Here is a 25,672-nt window from a genome sequence, read left to right on the forward strand (position 1 = left end):
AGGATTCCTACTCTTGCTGCGGCATAACATTATTAGAGGCTCCAGGCTTTTCATAAGGGAACATGGATGGAAGGGCACATAAGTCTTGTGCAACCGTTTATGGGGTTCTTTTAGTTGCAGTCACATATATGCCATTTACTTTTGACCGCAGGTACTCCAGTCCTGAAGGAAAAGTAGGACATGAGGAAATCGTAAAACATGAAAGTTAACCAGTAGCCGAGGGGTCTGAAACTCCAGTCTGCCAGTGCAACTTTTGGATGCATCCCTGCTCCAAAATATCTAAATTCAAAGGTTAAATTAGCTCTTTGGGATGCCAGTAGGTCATACAAAGTTAATCTCATTACACATTCAATTGATTCAGGTGATACAGGGTTGCATCCAAAGGTTACAGGACAGTGGCACTCAAGGGCTGTCCAGTATTTTTTGTCTTTTAATGCATTCCAGTAAATATAAGTATATAAGAAGAAGAGTTCTATAGTTAAAACTACTGCGTTAACTGTAGAGCATCAACTATAGGGGAAAAATAGCGAGTAGTGGGTAGAAAATGGTGTAAGAACTGGTAAAGGGGTCAAATAATCCAGAGCTGTTTTCAGATTGAATAACTAGATAAAAAATAATGAAAGAAACACAAGTGTATTTGAGAGAAGAAATATTTCCATTGGAGGAGACGAGTAAAACAAATTGACAACATCTGAATGTTGAGGAGCAGTGTATTACAAACATCCAACATACAAAGAAAGATGAATCAACACACACAAAAAGAATAAAATGCATCAAAAGAAAAAAACAGAGGCAGAAGACTCTTCAGGTTGAAAAAAGGTATATGGGGGAAGCTGGAAACAATAATGGGCTGACATGAAACATAATCCCCTCTGTCTGCTATTTTATTGGCAGCCCCTCCAAAGAATGGTGGCTTCCCTATTATGACTTAACACATCAAAATCCCAGCATAGCACACACAGAAAAGGCCACCTGATGATAAACACAGCAGACAGCGTCAGAGGCTTTATCTTGTGGCAGCCTGCAGCTCGACACACGTTCAATTTGGCCTGCAACAATCGATTCTGTCCCTCCTTACCGCTGCTTCAGCTGGTGGAATAAAAACAGACCTTTCGGTAAAGAGCAGGTCTCAGCTGGTATGCCATGTCAAGGCAATGGCGAGGAAAACCAGCGATAGTAAGACACTTAGATTGTCTTTGACTATCAAATCCCCTTGCATTTTCTGGCAGCAGTATGAATATTATCAAAAAATAAAATATATTTCATTACCTTTACACAGTCAAGCTATAAAACCATTTTTTCTCACTGGCATAAAATTACACTGATCTTTTCCTTCTTTAGGTAAATTATTTATTTTTGCTAAATCCCATGTCAATGAAAGATTGCGTCGTTTTCACTGAACAATTTGGGAAAGTATACAAAACTTTACCAGGAAGAAGCCATATCTTAAACAGCACCATAAAAAGCCAAATTACAGCTTGCAAATGCACTCAAATTCGAAAGGCATCAATATATTTGGAGGGAAAGCTTCTAAGTTTGAGAAAATACTCCCAAATGTGAAATATAAAGTTGACAGCATTATGGTATGGTTTTTCTGTTTTCTGTGGAAATGAATGAATCGCAAAATATGAGCAAAAATTTTATTTTAACATATTCAAGAAACATCTTAAGATTACCAGAGTTATAGCTTCAACACAAATTGGTCTTTTCAATAGACAAAGAGACAAAGTACACTGACAAATTAATTAAAAGTTGGCTTCAGATGGGTCATCACAAAGCCTTTAATTCAATACACAGTAGATTTGTAAGCAGCTATTCAAAATACACACAGCATCTTGGTCCCAAGTCACGCAGTTCAAAGGTCAATTCCATAAAATACTGGGGAACTTAATAATGTTTGCAAAAAAGGAAATAAAAATAATCTGTCTCTTAAAAGAATTTGGTAAAATGTTTGTTGAAACCAAGGTTAAACTCATCAGACCTATGTCTTAAATAAAAATATGGAAGATAAGCAACAGTGAAGCATGGTGGTGGCAGCATCATGCTTCTGGGCAGAAATTTGCACCTTGTTGATGGTGGAGAAAATTATTTCCGAGTCAATGTTTCCACAAAACCTTTAGGTTTTCTGCTAGAAAACTGGTAGATAAAGAAAATGTCATCTTACGCATGACTTCTCACAGCAGGTTACTACTTTTATATGATTCTATTTTACAGGTTTTGAGCATTTTAAAGAAGAAACTTGCAAAGATGCACCATGTTGACAGAGTCCTACCCAAATAGCCCCCAAAAGACATGGCTGAAAAACAGTGCTCATGCAACCATATTATTTTAGTTGTGCATTTTTTAAAAACAAAACAAAAAAAATTTCAGTTAATCTTTCAACCAGTTCATCTTCGTTTCACTTTCTTACATCACAAAGTCCTAGCTATTCAAAAGTGGTCTGCAGATCTTTTTTTTAATCCACTATCAAGAAACCCACCAGCAGAGAATGTGACTGTTCCCTAATTCATTTTGCAGCATGACACCAACAACATACAGTCAGAGAAATTTCTTTGGTGACATGAGGTCGTGCAACAGATGGCGTGAACCCCGCAGAGTTTCAGCCTCAAGGTCATGGAGAGAAGCTGGGATTACATGAAGCGACAGGATAACTGACAGCTTTGACACACGCAGGGAAGCATGAGAAGTTGGAAAGATTTTTCAAATATTAAACCACAAATTATTTTTACTAACAGTGTAATTCATAAAGTTTTTCCATTTTACTTTAAAAGATATATGTTTTGAAATAATTCAACAGCTCGAAGGTCACAAATGAGCTTTAAGTGCTATTTAAGAGCTGCTCTCAAAGAGTTTGAACTTTATTTTTATTTTCCGAACGCCGTGCTAATATCTACAAACATCATATTGATTCAGTGCGATGTTTAGATGAAAAAAGGTTTGCTTGAAACTATGTTGGTGTTTGTCCTTCTTCAGATTGAATGTACAAAATCAGGTAATTTAGTCCTTAAAATGCAACATCGTAGCTGAATCCTTCTGTTTGAAGAGCATAATCATTTCTTGAGTTGAAAGCAAAGAGCTTGAGAAATATATGGGGTTCATTACATGGGAGGAAAACACTCTGTCATGGTGGTACGCAATATAGAACACTCCTTCCATGAAGATTATTAATACCCTGTCCCATTTATTTGCTATATCAAGCCCCCTTCCAATGAAGGTTGTCCCTCTGATCAGTATGCAGGCGACCCGGCTTCAAATCCTCAATTTTTCATGCAAATGTGGCGCTGATTTAAATATCATTTGAATATGGATCACACAGTGTGACTCCATATCAGAGCTATAAAAAACAAAGAGGGTGGAAAATGCAAATCATCAACATGTAAGAGAAAGGTCATAGTCAGGACCTGTTAGATTTGTTTTGGAAATAGAGGGCTGGCTGCTAAATTAAACTCGTTCCACGAAGCCCGGGGACAGAATTAGAGGAGACCAAGCAAATTTACATCATAAAGGCAAACAAACACAATATGGCGTGTACAACACAGAAGAGACACATTCAGGTATGAAGGTGGGTAATCAAAGAGAACTGTTTTTCTCCTACATTTCAAGATGCATGGAGCTGGCAACAGAGACTCTTCTGTTTCAGTCTCACCAACTCCCCTTCCTCCTCTGCCACGGTAAATACTTGACACTGCAGTACGTAGGTGAAATCATTTGTGCTAGTTTACAACAATATGTCTAAAATAAAATGGCAAGAAAAAGAGTGTAGCATTTTACCAAGCTTACAAAAAAAAACAACTTTAAAATGACAGACACAGATGAGCGTGGTCTTGGCAGATCCTGCGAAAAGCCTTAGAGCCACAAATAAATGTTGCAATGCAGTCACTGAAAGCCTATGTACTGCTATATCTTTGCTCCTATATGGGATATAAATCACGAGTGATGGTTGAGTCTTCATACTTAGTGGCATGCATTAACTGAAACAGGCCCAGGGGAACCAATTTCCCCAGGCCCGCTAAAACTCCCGATGAGCAGCTCTGAAATGTGTGCTGCAGGCCATGCTTTTAAATCAGGTATTGATGACAGCCCATGATAAAAATTACTCAATATAGTATCCAAAATCAATTCCCACCCCTGCAGACACACAGGGAGTCAGTCCGATTCTTATGACAGCATTTCATCCACAGACACGTTTTCTCAAGCCGTGGTCAATAGAGGCAGAGAGTGTGGGAAGGAATAAGGGAAAAACACAGGCACTTAACCGCAATGACCACCTAGTCAGAAAATGATCTGTTGCTTTTCTGGGTAAATAGCAAACCTGTTGTGATGGGTATTTTTTCAAGTCGTGGCATTTGTGTGTATTGAGCAGTAAAGATTAACAGAACTTGGAACTAAAGACTTCAAGCCTTTACAGTCGATTTCAAAAATGCCACAGGCCAAATATTAACTTTTGTTTTGGCAGCCATGGAGAAAATACATAGAGGTTTGGGGCTTATCTCAGACATATATATATATATTATATACATGTATATACAATACAGACCAAAAGTTTGGACACACCTTCTCATTGAATTCAATGAGAAAGTGTGTCCAAACTTTTGGTCTGTACTGTATATATATAAATTTTGTACTTTGTAAAGAATTCAATGGTTTTCCTTGCAAATCAGTCTATAGCAGAAGACATGAACAAGTCTTTTTGGTTGCTCCTTTGTTTACGTAGGTTGGTTTAGGGCTGAATATCTCAAAAGTGGAAACAAGTTTATTAATTCCTTTTGCTTAATGTGAATATGCAAATCATATCTGTGCAACAGATGTAAAATAGGCCTATCGATGACCTTAATGAAGGTCTGCCCAAGTAATGCTGATACAAGAGCATGAAGTCTGCAAAGATTTATACAGACACAGAAGTGATTTAAATATTTAACTTTTCACTCACTCCATTCTGTAGACTGAACTTTTTTCAACATTATTAATCAATATTTCTAGGTCGGCTGGAGTGAGAATTGCTAGTTGTTTGTGATCTGATCATGTTTATGAAACTGAAAAAACCAAGAAGAGTTTTGTAAAATGTAAGTCTGCTATTGCAGTTAATAACTAGAGATGCAGTGATGTGATCATTTACATTTTTATATTGAAGTTATGGCTGACAAATGTTATTTACTGTTATACATTTCCCTACCCTTTCGACAACATGACAAAACAACTGCTGACATTGCTTCTCTGTTACAGTTAAACACCCCACAACCTCTGACTGTATCACTATGACACAAACAAATGCAATAAGGCCAACCCTGAAACACAAACAGCAAGGTGGAAATAAGCATTGGTTATTAGTACTAGATATTTCAATATCAGTATTGCCATGTTACAAAATTATTAACGTTGCTTGAAACTAATGTTGATGCCGATATATTGTGCTTCACTTAAAAAAGATCTATCAGATGCATTTTAACAGTAAGTCTAAGTGGTTTAAGAATACAGAAATCATTTAACACAACAAATAGTACAATTAAAAAATAAATAACTAGATATATCCAAGAAGTTCTATGATTTTGACTTATTTTATTACTTTTCAATTTTCATATATTGTATTATGTTAACTTTTATGTTGAACTGTTGCCAATCATTTTATTAAAAGCCTCAATAACAATCTTTGAATATAAAATGAAATGAAATTTAAAAACAGACTTAACCGAATTTATGAAATCATGTTTGTTTAATAGTGACTATTTTCAAATCTAGCTCAATAGGAAGTTTTATTTAAATGAAGAATAAACAAAATTTTGACAGAAAATTAACTATATATAGGTTTAATATAATTAAACCTACAGTTAGGGCCAGAAATATTTGGACAGTGACACAAGTTTTGTTATTTTAGCTGTTTACAAAACCACGTTCAGAAATACAATTATATATATAATATGGGCTGAAAGTGCACACTCCCAGCTGCAATATGAGAGTTTCCACATCCAAATCGGAGAAAGGGTTTAGGAATCATAGCTCTGTAATGCATAGCCTCCTCTTTTTCAAGGGACCAAAAGTAATTGGACAATGGACTCTAAGGGCTGCAATTAACTCAGAAGGCGTCTCCCTCGTTAACCTGTAATCAATTAAGTAGTCAAAAGGTCTGGGGTTGATTCCAGGTGTGTGGTTTTGCATTTGGAAGCTGTTGCTGTGACCAGACAACATGCGGTCAAAGGAACTCTCAATTGAGGTGAAGCAGAACATCCTGAGGCTGGAAAAAAAAGAAAAAATCCATCAGAGAGATAGCAGACATGCTTGGAGTAGCAAAATCAACAGTCGGGTACATTCTGAGAAAAAAGGAATTCACTGGTGAGCTTGGGAACTCAAAAAGGCCTGGGCGTCCACGGAAGACAACGGTGGTGGATGATCGCCGCATACTTTCTTTGGTGAAGAAGAACCCGTTCACAACATCAACTGAAGTCCAGAACACTCTCAGGGAAGTAGGTGTATCTGTCTCTAAGTCAACAGTAAAGAGAAGACTCCATGAAAGTAAATACAAAGGGTTCACATCTAGATGCAAACCATTCATCAATTCCAAAAATAGACAGGCCAGAGTTAAATTTGCCGAAAAACACCTCAAGAAGCCAGCCCAGTTCTGGAAAAGTATTCTATGGACAGATGAGACAAAGATCAACCTGTACCAGAATGATGGGAAGAAAAAAGTTTGGAGAAGAAAGGGAACGGCACATGATCCAAAGCACACCACATCCTCTGTAAAACATGGTGGAGGCAACGTGATGGCATGGGCATGCATGGCTTTCAATGGCACTGGGTCACTTGTGTTTATTGATGACATAACAGCAGACAAGAGTAGCCGGATGAATTCTGAAGTGTACCGGGATATACTGTCAGCCCAGATTCAGCCAAATGCTGCAAAGTTGATCGGACGGCGCTTCACAGTACAGATGGACAATGACCCCAAGCATACAGCCAAAGCTACCCAGGAGTTCATGAGTGCAAAAAAGTGGAACATTCTGCAATGGCCAAGTCAATCACCAGATCTTAACCCAATTGAGCATGCATTTCACTTGCTCAAATCCAGACTTCGGACGGAAAGACCCACAAACAAGCAAGACCTGAAGGCTGCGGCTGTAAAGGCCTGGCAAAGCATTAAGAAGGAGGAAACCCAGCGTTTGGTGATGTCCATGGGTTCCAGACTTAAGGCAGTGATTGCCTCCAAAGGATTCGCAACAAAATATTGAAAAAAAACTATTTTGTTTGGGTTATGTTTATTTGTCCAATTACTTTTGAGCTCCTAAAATGTGGAGTGTTTGTAAAGAAATGTGTACAATTCCTACATTTTCTATCAGATATTTTTGTTCAACCCTTTAAATTAAACGTTACAATCTGCACTTGAATTCTGTTGTAGAGGTTTCATTTCAAATTCAATGCGGTGGCATGCAGAGCCCAACTCGCGAAAATTGTGTTACTGTCCAAATATTTCTGGCCCTAACTGTATATAGGGCTTTTAAAGAATTGGTTGAGTTGATGCAAAAGTGTCTAACAATAACATATCTTTTAACCAACATGTCCTTTTGAATATGAATTCTTGTCAAACATTAACTGTGAAGAGGTTGGCTGTAATGTGATGTTCATGTCAGGGAGTCGCCTTGTGAGGTCTCAATAGTGCCTTATCTGGAGGGTGCAGGAATCACTTCAGAGAAACCTCAATTTCCTGCTCATTTGTTCAGCAGCGATCATACCCATTATCATACGGATCAGAAGAGCTTGACAGATACGAATATATCAGGTCTCCCCTGTGACAACAACTTCAAGGTTCCTCAGTATTGGGTGAATCGTCCTCCTACTGATTTCTAGTTTTATTTGGCTCATCCAATGTTAAATGATTTTATCTGTGCATAACATGGATCAGAGTGTTTGATAACGTTTTGAGAGGCAAAATGTGTAAATCAGCTCTGGAGGGGTTTTAAGATGCCTGTTTATGCCAACATAAACATATATTTTTGTGCCTGAAAGGTTTTATGTAATTTGATGTCATAGACTTTCAGATGTAAATTTTCAGACCAAGACATATGTTGGTTTTTTAGTAAAATTTCTGTTCATAAGCAGTGTGTTTATCTCAGTCATCTTTCCTTCTTCCTAAATATTGGAAAAAAGGAGTTCCATAAGACTCTATATTTGGACCAGTACTTTTTATTTGCATTCATATTGTTGATGTTCTGGATGTTTGTGATATATTTCTTCATTATGTAGATGATGTTATTTATTTATTTATTTATTCTTCAAATTGAGTAATGATTACCTTATTTTCCAGGCTATAAGTTGCACTTAAACCTTTAAGTTCCACATTGAACATCTGTTTAATAAGTCCAATTAAAACTAGGGTTTATAGGTTTATAGAAAGGAATCTGTTTTTTTCAATCAAGATGAGAAAATGACCTGAATGCGAGCTGTTATTCTCTGTATTCTATGGTTACGTGGTCTTCATTATCTCCACATAATTTTGCACCAGGAAATTTCCATTTATAAATCAACATTTGGTTACCTGTCTCTGTGAAGCCTGTTTAAAAAGAACAACTGCAGCCTCTGACTTGTATTGCATTTTGTTGTTCCATCAGTACAAACAGAACTTGGGAAAACAGCTATTTCCTACAAATCTCCTTTTTTTTCCCGATAGACAACAAAAAGCTGTTTAGTTTTTTTCACCTGGACAAGTTGAAGCACATTTTAATTTAATGTTTTAAGTTAAAACAATGTCTTGCTTTTCTTTGAACTTTTTCAGTTAATTTATTGTATGTTTCTTATTGTGGTTGTTTAAAGAAGTCCCTTTTGAAAGTGAAACCCTTTCTCAAAAAGGGTGTCTCATTATTATAATGACGATGTTGCTTTTAAAATATCAATATTTTAATTGGGGCTTAATGGGAAATAATTTTCCTCCAAAATGTAATATTGTGAGTCCCAGATTGATCCGTACTGTGGTCTTGAACCACCAATAATTGTTATTTTATCCAGGCTGTGCAACAACATGGCTTCCTTAAAAAAGTGTGAAAAAATAGTTATAAAGTGAGAGTGTTAAAACAGGGAAGGTAGAGCTGGGCAACAGCCACACTAAAGCCCTTCTATGTGTGTGAAGTGATGCTGAGTGCTGTTGTGAATGAAAAATACATTGCAAAGTACTTTTATTGAATCCTGACGAGGTTAAAAAGAGCTATGAGTGAAAACCATTTAGAAATCCCACAAACATTCGTCCGTGATGACTGTGTAAATGAATGATATTTCATTTACACAATGAGCGAAAAAAAAAAGTTTTCAGCAAAAAAAAAAAAAAAAAAGAAAAGTGTTTTGATCCGATGAAAATACTTTTTTCCCCCCCCTTCAAGGGCAAAACAAAGTCATTCTTAGAAGTTTACTGTAGAGAAAAAGAGCTGCATTTAAAAAGGCACTTCCCTCAACACCTCGGTTCATGAAACTCTCTCAGCATGGAAAATGGTCTTCTGTGACAGGCTGAATTTCTAGGCTGGCAAAAAGCATTATTCTCACTCCTGGTCCCATTGTCAACCCTCATTGAAATCCGCTGTCACCGACCGGAGCCTGATGCTAAGCAGCGCTGCTGGCCTCCCTGCATGTGTCTATCTCTGTCTACATTTATATAGGCCCGCTAAAGCGGTGGTGTAGGAAATGAGAGGGGGAGGGAAAGTGAGATGGACAGAAAGAACAAAAAGCGGGAGAAAAAGGTGGAAAAAAGGAAGAGAGTAGTTGTTATGCTCTCACAATGAACTACTCATCCACCGTGAAGCAAGCGGAGGGGAAAAAAGTGAAATAGAAAGAAAAACCTCTCCAGAGCTCATCACTCACTCAGCGCCGGTGGAGCTGGACAGGTCTGTTTCCTGTTTCTAATATCCTTCATGTCACACTGTCCATTTACACTGCTGGTCCTGCCGATCCTGTACTACTACCTCACCCTATTACACCGCTGTATAAATAAATAGATTTTTATTGACTGGAACTAAACAATATTTGATTAATGCAGAGAGGAAATTACTTCATACATAATTCCTAGCTCTCCTCTGGTCCCCGACACAGACTTAGCCATTTGAATGGCTAAGCTCTCCTCATCCATCAAAACTTTGTGTCAGGATCTGTGTTTTCTGTGTTCATTTAGAGTTTTTTGTGTCCTTGCGTCTCTTCGTTGTCCTGTCCTCCCCTTGATTGTTCCCAGGTGTGTCTCGTCTCTGTGATTACCCTCCCGTGTATTTAACTCCACCTGTGTTCTTGGTTCCTCGTCGGGTCCTCGTCTAATGTGCGTTCGTGTTGTTCCGTGTCCATTCCTTTGTACGGTTGCTACCGGTGTCGAGCCCTGGTTTCCGCTCGGCCGTGCTGCCCGTTATTTTGGACTGTGTTATTCTGGACATTCATCATTAAATCCATTAATTTATCCTACCTGGGTCTACAGCGTCTGCCTCACCAACCCTCACCTCACCACATGACAGTAGGACCCAACCAGAAGGTACGGTGAGGCACGCTTTTTTTTCATCATGGACCCAGAAGACATTAAGGAGCTGACGGACACGATCAGGGAGTACGAGGAAGCAATGGCCAAGCCGTACGCTGCCGGCCGACGCCTCGGTTTCGCCATCCGCTTGGGACACCTGCTGGACTACTGGGTTCCTCGTTTTCCGCACCCGGGGTTGGTGGAGTTGCAGAGGGAGGCAGAGTGGGAGCGTATGGCGGCTCTAGCCGTCATGGCTGGCAAACCTCTGCCTCCCAAGCCGCACAGTTTCTCCGCCAGCCCGGATCCTGCTCCAGTTCCGGGACCAGCACCTTCAGCCGGCGCACCCGAGGCCGTTTCTGCTGGCGTTTCAGCCGGCGCACCCGAGGCCGTTCCAGCCGGCACACCCGAGGCCGTTCCAGCCGGCGCACCCGAGGCCGTTTCTGCCGGCGTTCCAGCCGGCGCACCCGAGGCCGCTTCTGCCGGCGTTTCAGCCGGCGCACCCGAGGCCGTTTCTGCCGGCGTTCCAGCCGGCGCACCCGAGGCCGATTCTGCCGGCGTTCCAGCCGGCGCACCCGAGGACGTTTCTGCCGGCGTTCCAGCCGGCGCACCCGAGGCCGTTTCTGCCGGCGTTCCAGCCGGCGCACCCGAGGCCGTTTCTGCCGGCGTTCCAGCCGGCGCACCCGAGGCCGAATCAGCCGGCGTTCCAGCCGGCGCACCCGAGGCCGAATCAGCCGGCGTTCCAGCCGGCGCACCCGAGGCCGAATCAGCCGGCGTTCCAGCCGGCGCACCCGAGGCCGAATCAGCCGGCGTTCCAGCCGGCGCACCCGAGGCCGAATCAGCCGGCGTTCCAGCCGGCGCACCCGAGGCCGAATCAGCCGGCGTTCCAGCCGGCGCACCCGAGGCCGAATCAGCCGGCGTTCCAGCCGGCGCACCTGAGACTGAGACTCCCTGTGTTCCTACCGAGACTCCCTGTGTTCCTACCGAGACTCCCTGTGTTCCTACCGAGACTCCCTGTGTTCCTACCGAGACTCCCTGTGTTCCTCCTGAGACCCTGACCTTCTGCGTTCCTCCTGAGACCCTGACCTTCTGCGTTCCTCCTGAGACCCTGACCTCCTGCGTTCCTCCTGAGACCCTGACCTCCTGCGTTCCTCCTGAGACCCTGACCTCCTGCGTTCCTCCTGAGACCCTGACCTCCTGCGTTCCTCCTGAGACCCTGACCTCCAGCGTTCCACCCGAGACCGAGACTCCCTGCGTTCCACCCGAGACCGAGACTCCCTGCGTTCCACCCGAGACCGAGACTCCCTGCGTTCCACCCGAGACCGAGACTCCCTGCGTTCCACCCGAGACCGAGACCCCCTGCGTTCCACCCGAGACCGAGACCCCCTGCGTTCCACCCGAGACCGAGACTCCCTGCGTTCCACCCGAGACCGAGACTCCCTGCGTTCCACCCGAGACCGAGACCCCCAGCGTTCCGACCGAGACCCCCTGTGCTCCACCAGAGACCCTGCCTCGGGGGGCTCGTCGTCGCCGTCTGTGGGCGGCCCCCGGGACTCATCGCCACCTCCAGCGCCGCGGACGGCCGCCGGACGGCCTCCGTGGTTCCCGCCTCCAGCGCCGCGGACGGCCGCCGGACCGCCTCCGTGGTTCCCGCCTCCAGCGCCGCGGACGGCCGCCGGACCGCCTCTGTGGTTCCCGCCTCCAGCGCCGCGGACGGCCGCCGGACTGCCTCCGTGGTTCCCGCCTCCGTGGTTCCCGTCTCCGTGGTTCCCGCCTCCAGCGCCGCGGACGGCCGCCGGACCGCCTCCGTGGTTCCCGCCTCCAGCGCCGCGGACGACCGCTGGACCACCTCCGTGGTTCCTGCCTCCTTTGCCTCCGCCCACCCTGTGGGTAGTTTTTTGTTTGTTTATGGACTCTTGGCCCTTCTTGTGTTTCCGCCCACGATGGTGGGTAGTTTTTTGTTTTTCTGGACTCTGGCCCCCCGTCCAGCGCCCCTCCGCCCACCCTTGTTGTGTTTTTGTTTTTTCTGGACTCTGGCCCCCCATCCGGCGCCCCTCCGCCCACCCTTGTTGTGGTTTTTTTTTTTGGGCGTCTGGTAGCCGCCCTTGAGGGGGGGGTACTGTCAGGATCTGTGTTTTCTGTGTTCATTTAGAGTTTTTTGTGTCCTTGCGTCTCTTCGTTGTCCTGTCCTCCCCTTGATTGTTCCCAGGTGTGTCTCGTCTCTGTGATTACCCTCCCGTGTATTTAACTCCACCTGTGTTCTTTGTTCCTCGTCGGGTCCTCGTCTAATGTGCGTTCGTGTTGTTCCGTGTCCATTCCTTTGTACGGTTGCTACCGGTGTCGAGCCCTGGTTTCATGACACTTTGTTGTAGTAGCTTGTATTTGGGTAGAAACGATAGTTTAGGGTGATCAATTTGAGTGTTTATATTGCATATATTTATCGTGTTTCTGCAATTTTTGATTTATCCCTTTTTTGGCCACTAAGCTAAATAAAATAGCCAGTTTTCTTAAAGCTAACAGCAGCTAAGCTAAATGTGGCTTGCTCCTGCTCATGTAGTTAGCCGGCGCAAACTGCTGATGCTCTTAAATAAAATATTGTTATTCACTGAAGTTAAGAGATTGTTTAAACAGTAAACATTAAGATTCTTTCTGATCATTTAAGCTGCCTTTGTGTCATTACAAATTAATAAATTATCTATTAATGCGGCAATTGATAAATAGTATAAGAATCAATTCTACATAGATTGCATATTTGTAATTCTGTCAAATTACATTACTATCGCAAAATAAAGTCTCGTCTTTAGATTGTGACGTGGTATTTGGAATACATATCAAGTGTTAATTTGAAAAAATAAAATAAAATAAAATTCCAAAACACTAATCTAGTTTTTAGTCCTAGCTGAAGTTCGTGACCTTCACTTCAGTTTCTCCTAAGATTTGGATAAAAAAAAAATAATCTTTTTTTTTTTTATCCAACTTTTTTTATCCAAAAAAAGTTTTTACCAACCTTGTGTGGATCAGTCACATTATAGTCAATAATCAAAGTTCACTGATAATTTCCCATAACTGTATAGTTTTCTTTTGTTTGAGGTGTATTCTGTTTTGTTAAAATGTCATCACACAGACTATGTTGGTAAGAAAAAGAAAATGTCTTTACTTTCATCTGCTTGCTATTTCTCCTCTAATAAATTGCCATTAAGCTGAAATGCTACACTTCCTCAGGCTTCACACGAATAAAAAGCAACTGGATCACTCCCACTGAGATTAATAATAACCACCTGAGTCAGACTGCCATTCAAATACTTCAAAAGAAGAAATACCTTTAGTATGACAAATCTAAATGACTGCTAAGTGTGGCATTCATCGTATTTCTGTCCTGTGTGTAAAAAGAGAAGCGTGTTGGTATTACTTGGCTATTCCAGAGCAAAAACATTTGTTTTTCAAAATGATGGGATACATGTAGGCTGGGTTGTTCGACAGCAGTAAGTTAATACTTTGCACACGATCATCAAATATGAAAAAAAAAAAATAAATTAAAAAAATCTGTGGTGTAGAGATTGCTTTAGTTTTGTTCCTCTACCACTTCAGTCATGCAGTGGCATTATTGTACTACACATTTCATGCATACTAATAAGTAGTATGCATGTTTAATAAAAAACTGCAAACTAAGTCTGCCAACAAAACGATATGTTGTAGCTTTTATACACTTGAAAACCTCTGTCACTAGTACAGGGGTACCATTTAGGTACCATTAAGATGACATTAAACGGAAAATCAACGCTAACGGATATCAGTGAAACCCGTGAGCTAGTCCACTGAGATTAAATGTAACAATCTAGAACTTTTTTGGAAGATTTTATGGCACTAGTGACAGAAAAAAAGGTAAAGAGAGACAAATACATTTCCCAGGGTTGGGAATTTTACAATAAAGTAAACTTATGAGTGTGACCTGTCCCCATAGAAGAAAAATAAAAGACTATGGAAATAAAACATTAAGCAAGGCGGTTATCATCCTGGATAAAATATTATTAATCCACTGGATGTGTTTATTTTATTATTATTATTATTGTTATTATTATTTTCTAGTCACTTTTCTTTAAACGATTTTGTGATACAGTAGATTTGCTCAAATCGTATACAAAAAGTTAATCTCGCATTGCTTCTTAAACCTACGTCTCACTTTATGTATCCACCTTTTTCATCTTTTTTTGGAAATAACTTGAAATGTTCAACAACAAAAAATACACCTCAGCAGCACCAGCAAGAAAAAAAAACTGCATACTATGATGGTTCTGAGCACATTTTCTATAAAACAAACATGTTTTAGTTCCAGTCATAAGCAGCTTGGTGAGGAGTTTTTCTAACAAAAGCAATAGAAAAGCTAGACTGATTTTTAAATAAAATAATGTAACTTTTTATTAAAGTTCTACATTCATACAAGAGGCAAGTACTTTCCTTGCATCTTTAAGACAGCAAGGTAAAAATAAATAAAATGCCCAATGGTACATGAAACAATATTACAACGCTGTCCAGGCAGACAATAATATTCATCCAACTGTATAATTTTTTCAAGAATTTAAAAAAAATAGATGCAACCCAATCCTACACTGAAGTAAATATGTTTTGACTGAGAAAAAAAGAATGCTTTCGCTTGCTGAAAAAATAAAAAAGAGGAAGAAAAGTAATTTTGAAATGAGATGTACAAAATGTAAAAACACAAGCTAACAAGAATACACCAAAGATTTGGAGTCACATACTATTATGTTAATAGAAATCTCTCTAACACCATGAAAATGTGCACTGCTATTCAATCTAATATCGATGGACAACTTAGATTTTAGGCAGCTTAAATGTGAAAACAAGAACATGGAAAATAATGTTAAAGATTGCATTTCATCACTGTTACATGAAAGACAAATATAAAGGTAAGGGCACACTCAGTAAATTTCCTCTATATTTCAGTTAGTATTAATAAATCAAGTGACAAATTTATTGGTTTAGTTAAAAACTTAATAAAGTAACTGAAGAAATATTGTTATAAATAAAATAAATCTAAATTTAGAACGTTTATTTTTAAATAATTAACTTCATCAACACAAAATAAAGTGCTGCTTCTTAACCACCATGATATTTATGTGTTTAGTTTTAATAATTCAAAGGGATTCTCAAGCGGCTGCTCCTGATTTCAGTGAATTACTCGCTACCCTCTGCCTGCATGAAGGAATATCTTCTGAACCCCACAGCTCCATGCAATTCCACGGAGACCAAAAGACAAATGATCCTTTCTGTGTCCCACCCCATCCAGAAAGCCATTTTGTCTACGTAATGCAGAGCCAAGTACTGCTTCAGAGTTTAAATGGGAAATGGGTACTGCTTTATTATGCTGCAGTGCCTTGAAATGAATGTGGATAATAGATATATTCACAGTGGTATTAATATCCTCAGAGTTCATCTTTTTTTTTTCTCCTCTTTGCTCATTCTCCATTTTCTCTCTCACAAGCTCCAAAGTACTTTGCCCTTGGCTATGCCTTATACTAAATGGATTTATGAGAACATTCGTGTCATATTTCCTTTTTTTTCCCGGATTGTCAAGACAGATCGTCACTGAGCCGCTGATTGAGTGGAATCACCACACAGACTTAGTACCATTGTCAGTCCCCACATGCTCATCTCTGGGGGAAATTTAACAAGGCAAATTGGCCAAAGACACCTCTCTGAAGGCTTAGGGGGTACTATAGAGATGAGGTCAGGGGTATGAAAAGAGTACAGTAGATCCTGTGTCGGTAAGAAACCCATGTCGCACAGTTACTGTATATGCAAATCGAATGTATCATACACAAAATGAGTAAGAGCTGCAAACAGCATCCACAGACACAGTACCGCAAAAACAAGAACAGAATGTTCCTCTTTATTTATGAGCCAATCTGAAAAAAAAAAAAATCCCAAATAAATGTTGACAACCACAACTTGTACTTTCGTCAATAAAAGCAGCTTTCATACATGGATGGAAGGATATCAAAGAAGCTGCATTTCTGACTGCCAATCTTTAATCAGCACCACTTCGCTGGGCAGTAGGTGGGTGTCCCAAGGTCAGCCTGCTTTCTACCACTGATAAATCAACAAGAAATCTTCAAAATCCAAGAAAAAAAAAAGGCAGCTCCCTGTCTCTTTAGTCTGCTGCACTCACTTTTCATGGCTGACTAGCAGTGTTTTTTAGTCTGTTTCTTTATGCCTCTGCTGAGGAGCTTGGACAGCCCATCTGGAAATACTTGTCTGCAGCACGATTTCTGCCAGGGAGAGAGATAGAGAGAAAGCAGAAGAGAGAGAGGAAGAGACCTTGCTAATGCGGGATGACTGCCTTGTGACTTGTTATGCAAAAATCTGGTCACAGTGTTAGGTTTTCAGAGGAAGCCGTCGCTTCTTTCAGCAACCTCATTTTCCTAATTCTTTTTTTAACTGCTCTTTTACTTCATTTCACGAGTTCCTGCTGCAGATAAACTGTACATACACTAAAAGCGCGTTTGCCCTTTTAATCACAGGAAGCAACAGCAAAACTAGACTGGAAATTCATCTTCCTATTTACACACAGATGGAGATGGAAAGTAAACATCACAGACATCCAAAGCACCTAAAACCTTTTGCAAAGGGCTCTACAGTATATGTTTAAAACCGGCAAGCGAAGTGGTGTCTGAATAGAATACATCATTATGGGAATGAAAGGGAAGAAAATAAGTGTTTTAAATGTGGGGAATCAAGCCTGTATATGATGTGAAGCCCCTAATTCTGCAGGTGCATCACAGCAATTGAGAATGTCATCAAATGTTAATTTATTTCATTAAATAAAAATAAAAAAACTGAAACTCTCAGATTCATTGCACAGAGCTACATATTTCAAGCATTTTATTTCTGTTCAATTTGCTCATTGCAGCTAATGAAACCTCAAAATCTACTTTAAGAGAAAGAAATATTATCCAAGTCCTATAAATAAAGGGTTTTTAATGTAGAAGCATGATGATATACACAGCTAACTCGACAGCTGACCAGCATATAGTGAGCTAAACCCTACAAAATTAGGGCAGGCAACAAAATGTTATTGCCAAAGAAGCTGGTTGCAGCTAAGCATATTGAGGGAAAGTTCAGTGGAAGGAAATAGAGATGGTAAATGAAAATGAAAACCTCCAACCTTGAGAAAATTACAAAGCAAAGTCTTGTAATAATGGTTCACAAGGGGTGGATTTTATCAGCTGGAAATCATCAAAATTAACAAAATGAAACAATTGAAATAAATGTATGTTCTGTTTTTAATTGACTTAGTGAAATTAACTTTTCAATAATATAGTAATTTACTGAGACACATAAAAATATTTACAAATTAGAAACATATTAGTTCTGTTAACCTTTTTAAAGGAATTTGTCCAACTTAACAAATCACATAATTACTTAAAACAACTAAACTAATTATCCTCGTCTCCGTCAGGACTCCACACACCTTAAATCTCGTCATGACGATGTGATTATTTTATAAAAACTGCCCTTCATACAGGCAGATTTGAGAGGAGCAGAATCCAAAGAGTTGCCAAAGGGATCATCTAGAAATGCAGGACTTGCTTCCTTGTTAGCCTCCAACTTGCAATCGGACAAGTATGTTCCTCAGTGCAGACAACTCTTGGAGAATGCTGATTTTTGATGGAATAACTAAACAAAAAGCTGACATCGAAAACCATTTCTTTAGAAAAACTAAAAAGTGGAGCCGTTCGGAGCAATCAAGTTGGACAAAGTTCAATTTTCTAAATCATCCTGGTCTGATTGCACATTTAAATCACATGCATTAATTGTTTAATATTTGCAAGAGTAGATGACGTTTTGATTAAATCTGACGCATCCTTCATAGAAATCGTCCTTTAGATGCAGTTCTCCCACACCAGCCTTTCAGAATCAACAATCACAAAAACAAAATGAAAAATAAATCACATGAGTGGGTAACAGGCTCAACAAAGGTTTATTCAAGGTACAACAATTTCCTTATTATTGTTTAATCATCCTCTGCTTGTCTGCTTGCCCCATGTTAGATGTGCAAAGTGGATGCTTTATTGTTTTATAATATTCATGTTGTTAAATGGCAAAAAGAACAATCTTAATTATAATGCTATTTTACTCTAATCAGACTATTTTATCAGCCACCAATTGTCCAAATAAACAGCAGCTGTGTTTCACATAATAGATGGATATATTAATGAATAAATACATGTAGTTGAGTTGTTTTTATCAGTTGTAAATAAAAATTGTGTGACAAAGTTGGATGGAACTCACCAGAAATAAGTAGTTAAGAAAAGTCTCTTAAAATAATCATTTTACCTGAAATTTATATGTGATCATCGAGACAGATGATCTGTCTGATCTGATTCACATTTTGTCACATTGCAAACAGTTACTGAAACTTATTTTATTTGGATTTTAGGTGATAGGTCAACACAAAGTAGTACATAATTGTGAAGTGGAAGGAAAATAACTTAAATTCAGGTTCATTCTTTATTGTAAAACAGCTCCAGTTCAGTCAGGTCGTGCAAAAGCTTTGGTTTTAGAATCTAGATTTAAGTTTGGACTTTAACTGGACCAAGTTAACACATGAATAAATTTATCGAAGTAACTTAAATGTGGATGTAGCATGACAAAAAGTACAAAGGTTAAAAGATGTGAATATTTTTGAATGCCACTGCATGTGTTGTGTGTGCAAGATACTTCCCTTCTCTTTAAATAGTTGTCAGGTTGAGGTATTTATTTTCTGGGCTCAGTCGATTAACAGGTTTCTTATTGGACGCCTATATGATTCCAAATGCGATCATACAGACATCCTTCTACCCAAAATGCTTGAAGACTATTTCAGTTGACTAGCACAATGGCTTTCAGCCTCAGTCAAGTGCATAATTAGTTGAATTAGATTAAATGACCAATTAAGAGACTAACAAAGTAAATAAGCCTGAGGGGATTCCTCCGAACGCCGGAGAAAGGAATTAAAGTGGAATTAGATTATTGACGGGGAGAATGACAGCACGGTCCGACTAAACAGCTCTATTTCTGTCACAAACAGAGACGGCTAGCTGTCGTCGAGGGAAATGTGCACGTGGAAGACTCTATTGTGCTAAAAATAAAGTGTAATAAGAAAATAATGGAAAAAGTGAACTCATATTTGTATTTTGTTCAGTTTCTGCACAGTGAAGACGTTTTCCTATCCCAGACAGACATGAAGTACCCTATGGAACACAACTTAGCTCATATAAACAGAAAAGCCTACCTTTGCTGGCACTCTCCACATGCTCCAGTTCATCTGGAAACTTCAAAATCTCTGGGTGATTCTCTTCGCACTTCTCAGCCAGGAAATGGAGAAGTGTTGTGTTGTGACTGATGGATTTAGTGTCTCGTAGCTGGGAAAAAAATGAAAAGAACATACATTCAATCACAGGTTTTGCAGGTAAAAAAACCTGATACATTTCACTTTTACTGTACAAATATTGATTCATGTTGCAGGGGGAACATGTTTTAGGTTCCAAGTGGCTTGTGCTTGGAGTCTGCTTTTACAAAAAGAAAAAAAAAATTATCTGGGCGCAAGATGAGTGGGGTGAAATAGTGGTCAGTGGTAATAATTTTAGGGCTCGCTGATGTAATTTAACACAACCAGTAGTTCTATATAACATCTCAAACCTGGGAGAAAGTGAAAAGTACACCACCGTATCAGCAGAGCACCTGTTAGTGCGATTCTTCACATCAGCACGTAGAAAACTTGTTCCATATTCATTCCCCACCATGGCTGCAATGCAGTTCGAATGGCATGCTGGGAAAGCTAATTAGCACAACACACCTCGGTGTTCTTGCACTGATGATATCTGTGCGGTAAACAAGGTGCAGTTGGAGATGCCCACGCATGTGCACACAATAGATGTGCTAATTAACACACATTTAGGTAATATTGAAACAATTACAGGATACACATACTGTAACAGTGAGAGGATCTGGCAATTTGTACTGTCTGATAGCAGTTATTGAGAGAGCTACGAGTTACTTTCATGAAAATGAATTTTGGGTTTGTTCATCTTCCGACAGAAACATTGCTTCTCTCGCACGTCTCATAACTATCAGAAACCATTTGATTTATAAACATTCACAAACAGAGCGCTTACTGAAACAGTAGCGAAGGATGGAGTGTATAAACAGATTTTATTGCCCCAAGCTTCACTGACAAAATGTGAATGTGTGAGCTCAGCTGGTGCTCATACATACTGCGGTTTCATTAAGAGCAGTGGGCATCCTTACCCTGGTGTTTTAGCTAATATGAATTAATTAAAATTAGTCTCTGGGTGATTCCCTTTGCACTTCGCCATATTTTTTAACGTAAAAAATATGGTTAATGTGAGGTGAGTTGGTTCCTATCCAAAGACTCAAATAATCAAATAAAACAATTGAAAAAGTATAGTTTTCTTTGTTTTCATGGTATTTAGCAACTTCCCTAAAAGAGAAAAAATAAGGGTTGATGTTTTAATGTCAATGAAATCGCTCTCATTTCTAAAGAGAAATATTATGATCTGTGCCGATAAATGCTCTACAGTTCACATGATTTGCATGATGACTAAGCCAGCTGGTAGTCAGTACACTTTAAATTAAAATACATTCAAACTTTTTCTAATATTTATTTAATAATTTACATCAGTTTCACTATACAATCTGCACACGGCCTCTAAAAGGAGTAGCAAATTAGGATAAAGCCAGAGAGGCTGATGCTAGGGGATGTTCACAGAGCAAGTTGTAGAAGTCCAATGTTTTTGTTTTTTTTGTTTTGTTTTTTTGTGTAGACGTTCATATTACTAATTAAATGTGACCACAATCAGACTTCTGTGTGAACAGTTTCAGACCCCAAAGCGACTCGTATGCACAGAAGAGGAACGCTGAAGCCACACAGCAGAGCGCTGTTTAGGGAGGTAATGACAGATGCCCCCATCTGTAGCTCAATTTTAAAGTTGTCGAGCAATGGGAGACGACAGTATTGTCAGAAGATCATAACTGTACGAATTAAGCTAAGAAAAGAAAAGAAAGTTAAATGTCAGCACTGCTTGCTGCAGCCATTGTTTATCTCCAGATTTAGTCCGTCTGGCTTCTTCTTCTGGTGCAGAATTATGATGCATGTCTCACATCAATGACTAGAAAGTCAGACAAAATGCAACATGACAGTTCTGACTGCAGACACTTTGAAAACTTTTGGATATGTATCTGATTTAGTTCCACATATGAAAGTGGCATAAATCAAAAAAATTGGATTTGGGTCTTTCAGACTGCCATGAAAAAGTCAGGTATGGGTTGAATATGAGCAAAAAGGAAATTAGATTTGGGTCAATTTCTCCTGCTAAGTTCACATCTAAAAATATTCATACAGGTCTGGTCTTTGAATAGGCCATTCTAACACCTGAATTTGATTTAATATAAATCAATCTAGTGCAGGTCTGGCTTTATGTTTAGGGTTTCTGTCCTACTGTAAGAAGTTTTCTTTTAAACTATTCCCACTGTTAACTCTGCTGATGTTCCCAATAACTCTCACTAGCATGATTCTGCCATTACCATGCTTCATGGTGGATTACATGTGTTGAAGGGTATAGTCAGTGCTCCCACCTCCATTACACAAAGTGTTAATTTTGTTGTCATCTGCCCACCTTGTGTTCTGCACATTTGGCAAAGAATCCATGATTTTCCTTCAACTTTATGATTATGTGCTACTTTGTTTTTGTCAATCACTTAACACCTCAATAAAGTACACTGCAGTTTGTGTCTGTAAATAGGGCTGCACAATGTATTACAAATAATGTCCCAAGATCACTGCAAGCAATATGCATATCACTGAGAGCTTCCAACAACTCAATTAAAGTTAGATAAAGTTATTTAAGTACCACACCTTCAGGCTCTGTATCTTGGTAATATATTCGGTGACACTTATTGTTTAATGCACCATAAAAAGTTTTAGAAGGTAAAGAGATAATAAAGTGTTGAAGTCATTAAGAAACTACAACTAAGTTGTTTGAATGCCAAAACATCAGACCAGAAGCAACTGTTTCAATAAACCTTTGTTGTCGAGATGGAAATAATGATTTTCTTTTTTTTTTTTTCCCCAGAAGCTGGAAAGGCTACTCATTATCTGTGGCTTGTTTGATACGAGCCCAAAGCAGAAACACTTAAAAACTTTTTAACTGTTTATTAATCGGAAATTGTTATCCTGACATTCATCAGCATTATCGCAGGTTTTCCTAATATTGTGCAGTCAAATCTTTACAAAGTAAAGCTGTGTGAATGCTTTGGGAAGGCACCGCAAGAGTACACACAGGCCAGTCTAACGACCATGGCTTCTTCAAAATGGCACACTGGATTTTAATTAGGGGTGTCAGAGTAATGTGGTAGAAATATGAAAGCATACCACACCAGTTTTATTAGTGAACAGTTTTCAAACCTTATATACACTTCACCGTCATTTCAAACATCCACCCATCACCTTTGAATTTCTTTTGATTTCAAGTTAGCGTCAATTGTGTTAGCTATAGCTAATATAGTAAACAGTAGATGACAAGCCAATCACAATTTTGGGTTTCAACAGATACGTCATGTTTAACATCACATGACCTTGACTTCTGGTTTTGTTTATAAACTTGAGTTTACACTTTGAAGCAATTGAATAAAAACAAAAAAAACAATTAATTCTGAGTTTTATTAAATGTTTTAATATATCATTGATTTTACTACTGTGAGGTCTCTTCCAGCTTCTAGATATATACTGTATGTACAGTACATGTTATACAGAAACAATGGATCCTTTTTAATGTTGTGCTTTTGCTTATGGAGGTCATTATTTATATCACATGTTCCGAGCAGCAGCAAGCAGCAACCACTAATTTCATCCCGAGTGACTTTCTCTGCACCTTTATCAACTTTTTTCATTTGTATACGACATAATAACAGAAAACAAAGACTGTAGTCACAATATGTCACATCTCATCTTATTTTAATGGAACAACTAGAAGGGCTGTGTAAAAAAATTTCAATTTCAAATAAAGATTTTCATTGGATGTTGACTGAAAAACAATACCCCATTGTTTTGTTTTTTGGCAACAAATCACACCAGGGATATGATTCAATTCACAGCATAAACAGCCTTGAGGTAAAATTATTCCAAATCCTTCACTAGTGAGAGCAACACATTCATTTAGAAGATCATTTAGAAAGTTAAGCTATATTAGAAGAAAACAGGTCTCCCTATTAGCATATTTATCACTTTAAGTAAATAAATAAATAAAGCAGCAATTAATGGCAAAGAAAGATTAGCATCATTGTTGATCTGTCAACTTAATTCCTAATACCAAGACAGCAGCAGAGAACAAATATGTTTTATTGCTGTTTATGAAGCTGTACATTGGAGTGAATAAGTAAATGGAATACAAGTGTTGTATTTGCATAAATGTACAAATATTGCAACATCGGTTCTGTCTATACGAGAAAGACAGATGTAGCATCAGCCAAAGCCCAGTATAGATGGATTTGCTTTCATTAGGAAGTGTATAATGAGACTGGTAATTGTTGCAGTTATTTAAACTTAAAAGACAGATATTCCTTTAAACACGCTGATGCACTAATTCTGGGTATATGACTCCCTGTCACGCAGTCAAGAACTAAATTAAAAGACTGCCTGTTTTGCTGAACTTAAACTTAACATGAATCATTGCCATTTGGTGTTCAATTATTGAACGGCGCTGATAAACATTTTCCCCCTTCCCAACTAAAGAAGAAGTAAAATGGAAGTACACAATTACTTCTTCGTATCTTTGATACCTTTGAAAAATTGCATTGAAATATATTTTTAAACTACTACATTAATGTGAATATCAAAATATAATATTTTTTCCCCTGATCCTCCAACCTCAAGTTGATGTTGCTATTTTTTTTAATAAAATACACATTTATGGAGATACACCTGTGCATACATGGTCAGTTTTTAATAAATAACAATCCCTACAACCCTTTCTTTACAGCTCTTTTTCTTTGCATTAGGCTCTGCTCTCTGTTTCCCCTATCCAAGCACCACTGAGGCATTTTCAACAGTGAGAATGTCTCACATAGAGGATTTTCGGTTTAGTGCAAGTGTTTTTTAGTGACTGGAAGAGCTTCATTCCAGACATGATTCTGTGGGCATTCTTCCGTGGCCATGAGCGGAGAGGGCTTATGAGAACAGGATCGCTTTCAGGAAACTTTCCATTCCTCACAAAATCAGAATTAAAGCAGGGGAGCTAAACATCGAAGGCAAAGGTGGGTCAGAAGGGGCCCTTCTCCCCTGCACATTCCCATCATCAACCTTATCGCTGATGAGCGCATTAGGTACCCTAGACCTGACACCCGGGGGGCCATTTACTTGATTGACTAAAGTGAGAAAGCATACTTTTTCTTTCTTGTCCATCAATAATGGCCCAATCAGCCCCCCGAGGCGTTTACCGGCTCTACACCAACACTCCACGCTGATTCACTCGGCTTGCATGAATACTACACTGCCTTCATCACAGAGCTTTTTCTACATCATCCAAACAGGCTTTAAATCTGCATTGAATTGAGGGAGTCTTCACAATGCATTTATTGCTCTTTTATCAGGGTTTTTCACCCTTAAGTCCAAGCAAAGCCTGCAAAGAGAACTGTTTATTTCTGTTCAATTGTTTGGTTAAAAATTGTGCAGTGCAAAAGACAACCGTGGGTTCTCAAACCTTGAAAACCAAACTTCTATCTGATCTGAGATGCTTGGGGGAAATGGGCCCCCAAGCAGAACTCTGTTCTGGCAAAGAGAACAGAGTTACTTCTGAGAAAACACAAATGCATGCTGCAGACAGAAACTAGTTTAATGTTAAAGTAAAAGCATTTGCAAGATATGCTGAAGTTAATTTATGTTGGGTATTAGATTGGTAGACTTTAAACTTCTCCACAACAGGGTAGTGTTAGCACACATGGGGCTGAATAAATACACATACAGTACATGCTTGTTGTTTTATTTTCCCTTCCGCCTGACTACATACTCTACCTTTAATCACATAAAATCCAATTTATAGGACTTGTAATGACTTTCTGCATGCCAGCATAGTATGCTCAAATTGGCTTTATGTCACAAAGTGCAACTCTCCTACTTCTGCAACTACT

At 39.3% G+C, this 25,672-nt stretch overlaps 1 protein-coding gene across 4 annotated transcripts in view; it reads right to left on the reverse strand.

Moving 5' to 3' along the window:
* The window catches only part of diaph2 (diaphanous-related formin 2), a 457,445-nt gene that overhangs the window by 155,176 nt on the left and 276,597 nt on the right, over positions 1-25,672 (reverse strand). For all 4 annotated transcript variants that reach the window (XM_032554339.1, XM_032554341.1, XM_032554338.1 and 1 more), the window contains one exon: positions 19,761-19,890. In XM_032554339.1, the coding sequence (XP_032410230.1) occupies positions 19,761-19,890 (130 nt within the window). The remainder of the gene's footprint in view (positions 1-19,760; positions 19,891-25,672) is intronic.

Source organism: Xiphophorus hellerii, chromosome 23 (genome assembly GCF_003331165.1).
Source record: "Xiphophorus hellerii strain 12219 chromosome 23, Xiphophorus_hellerii-4.1, whole genome shotgun sequence".
In the NCBI taxonomy this organism is placed as follows: Eukaryota; Metazoa; Chordata; class Actinopteri; order Cyprinodontiformes; family Poeciliidae; genus Xiphophorus; species Xiphophorus hellerii.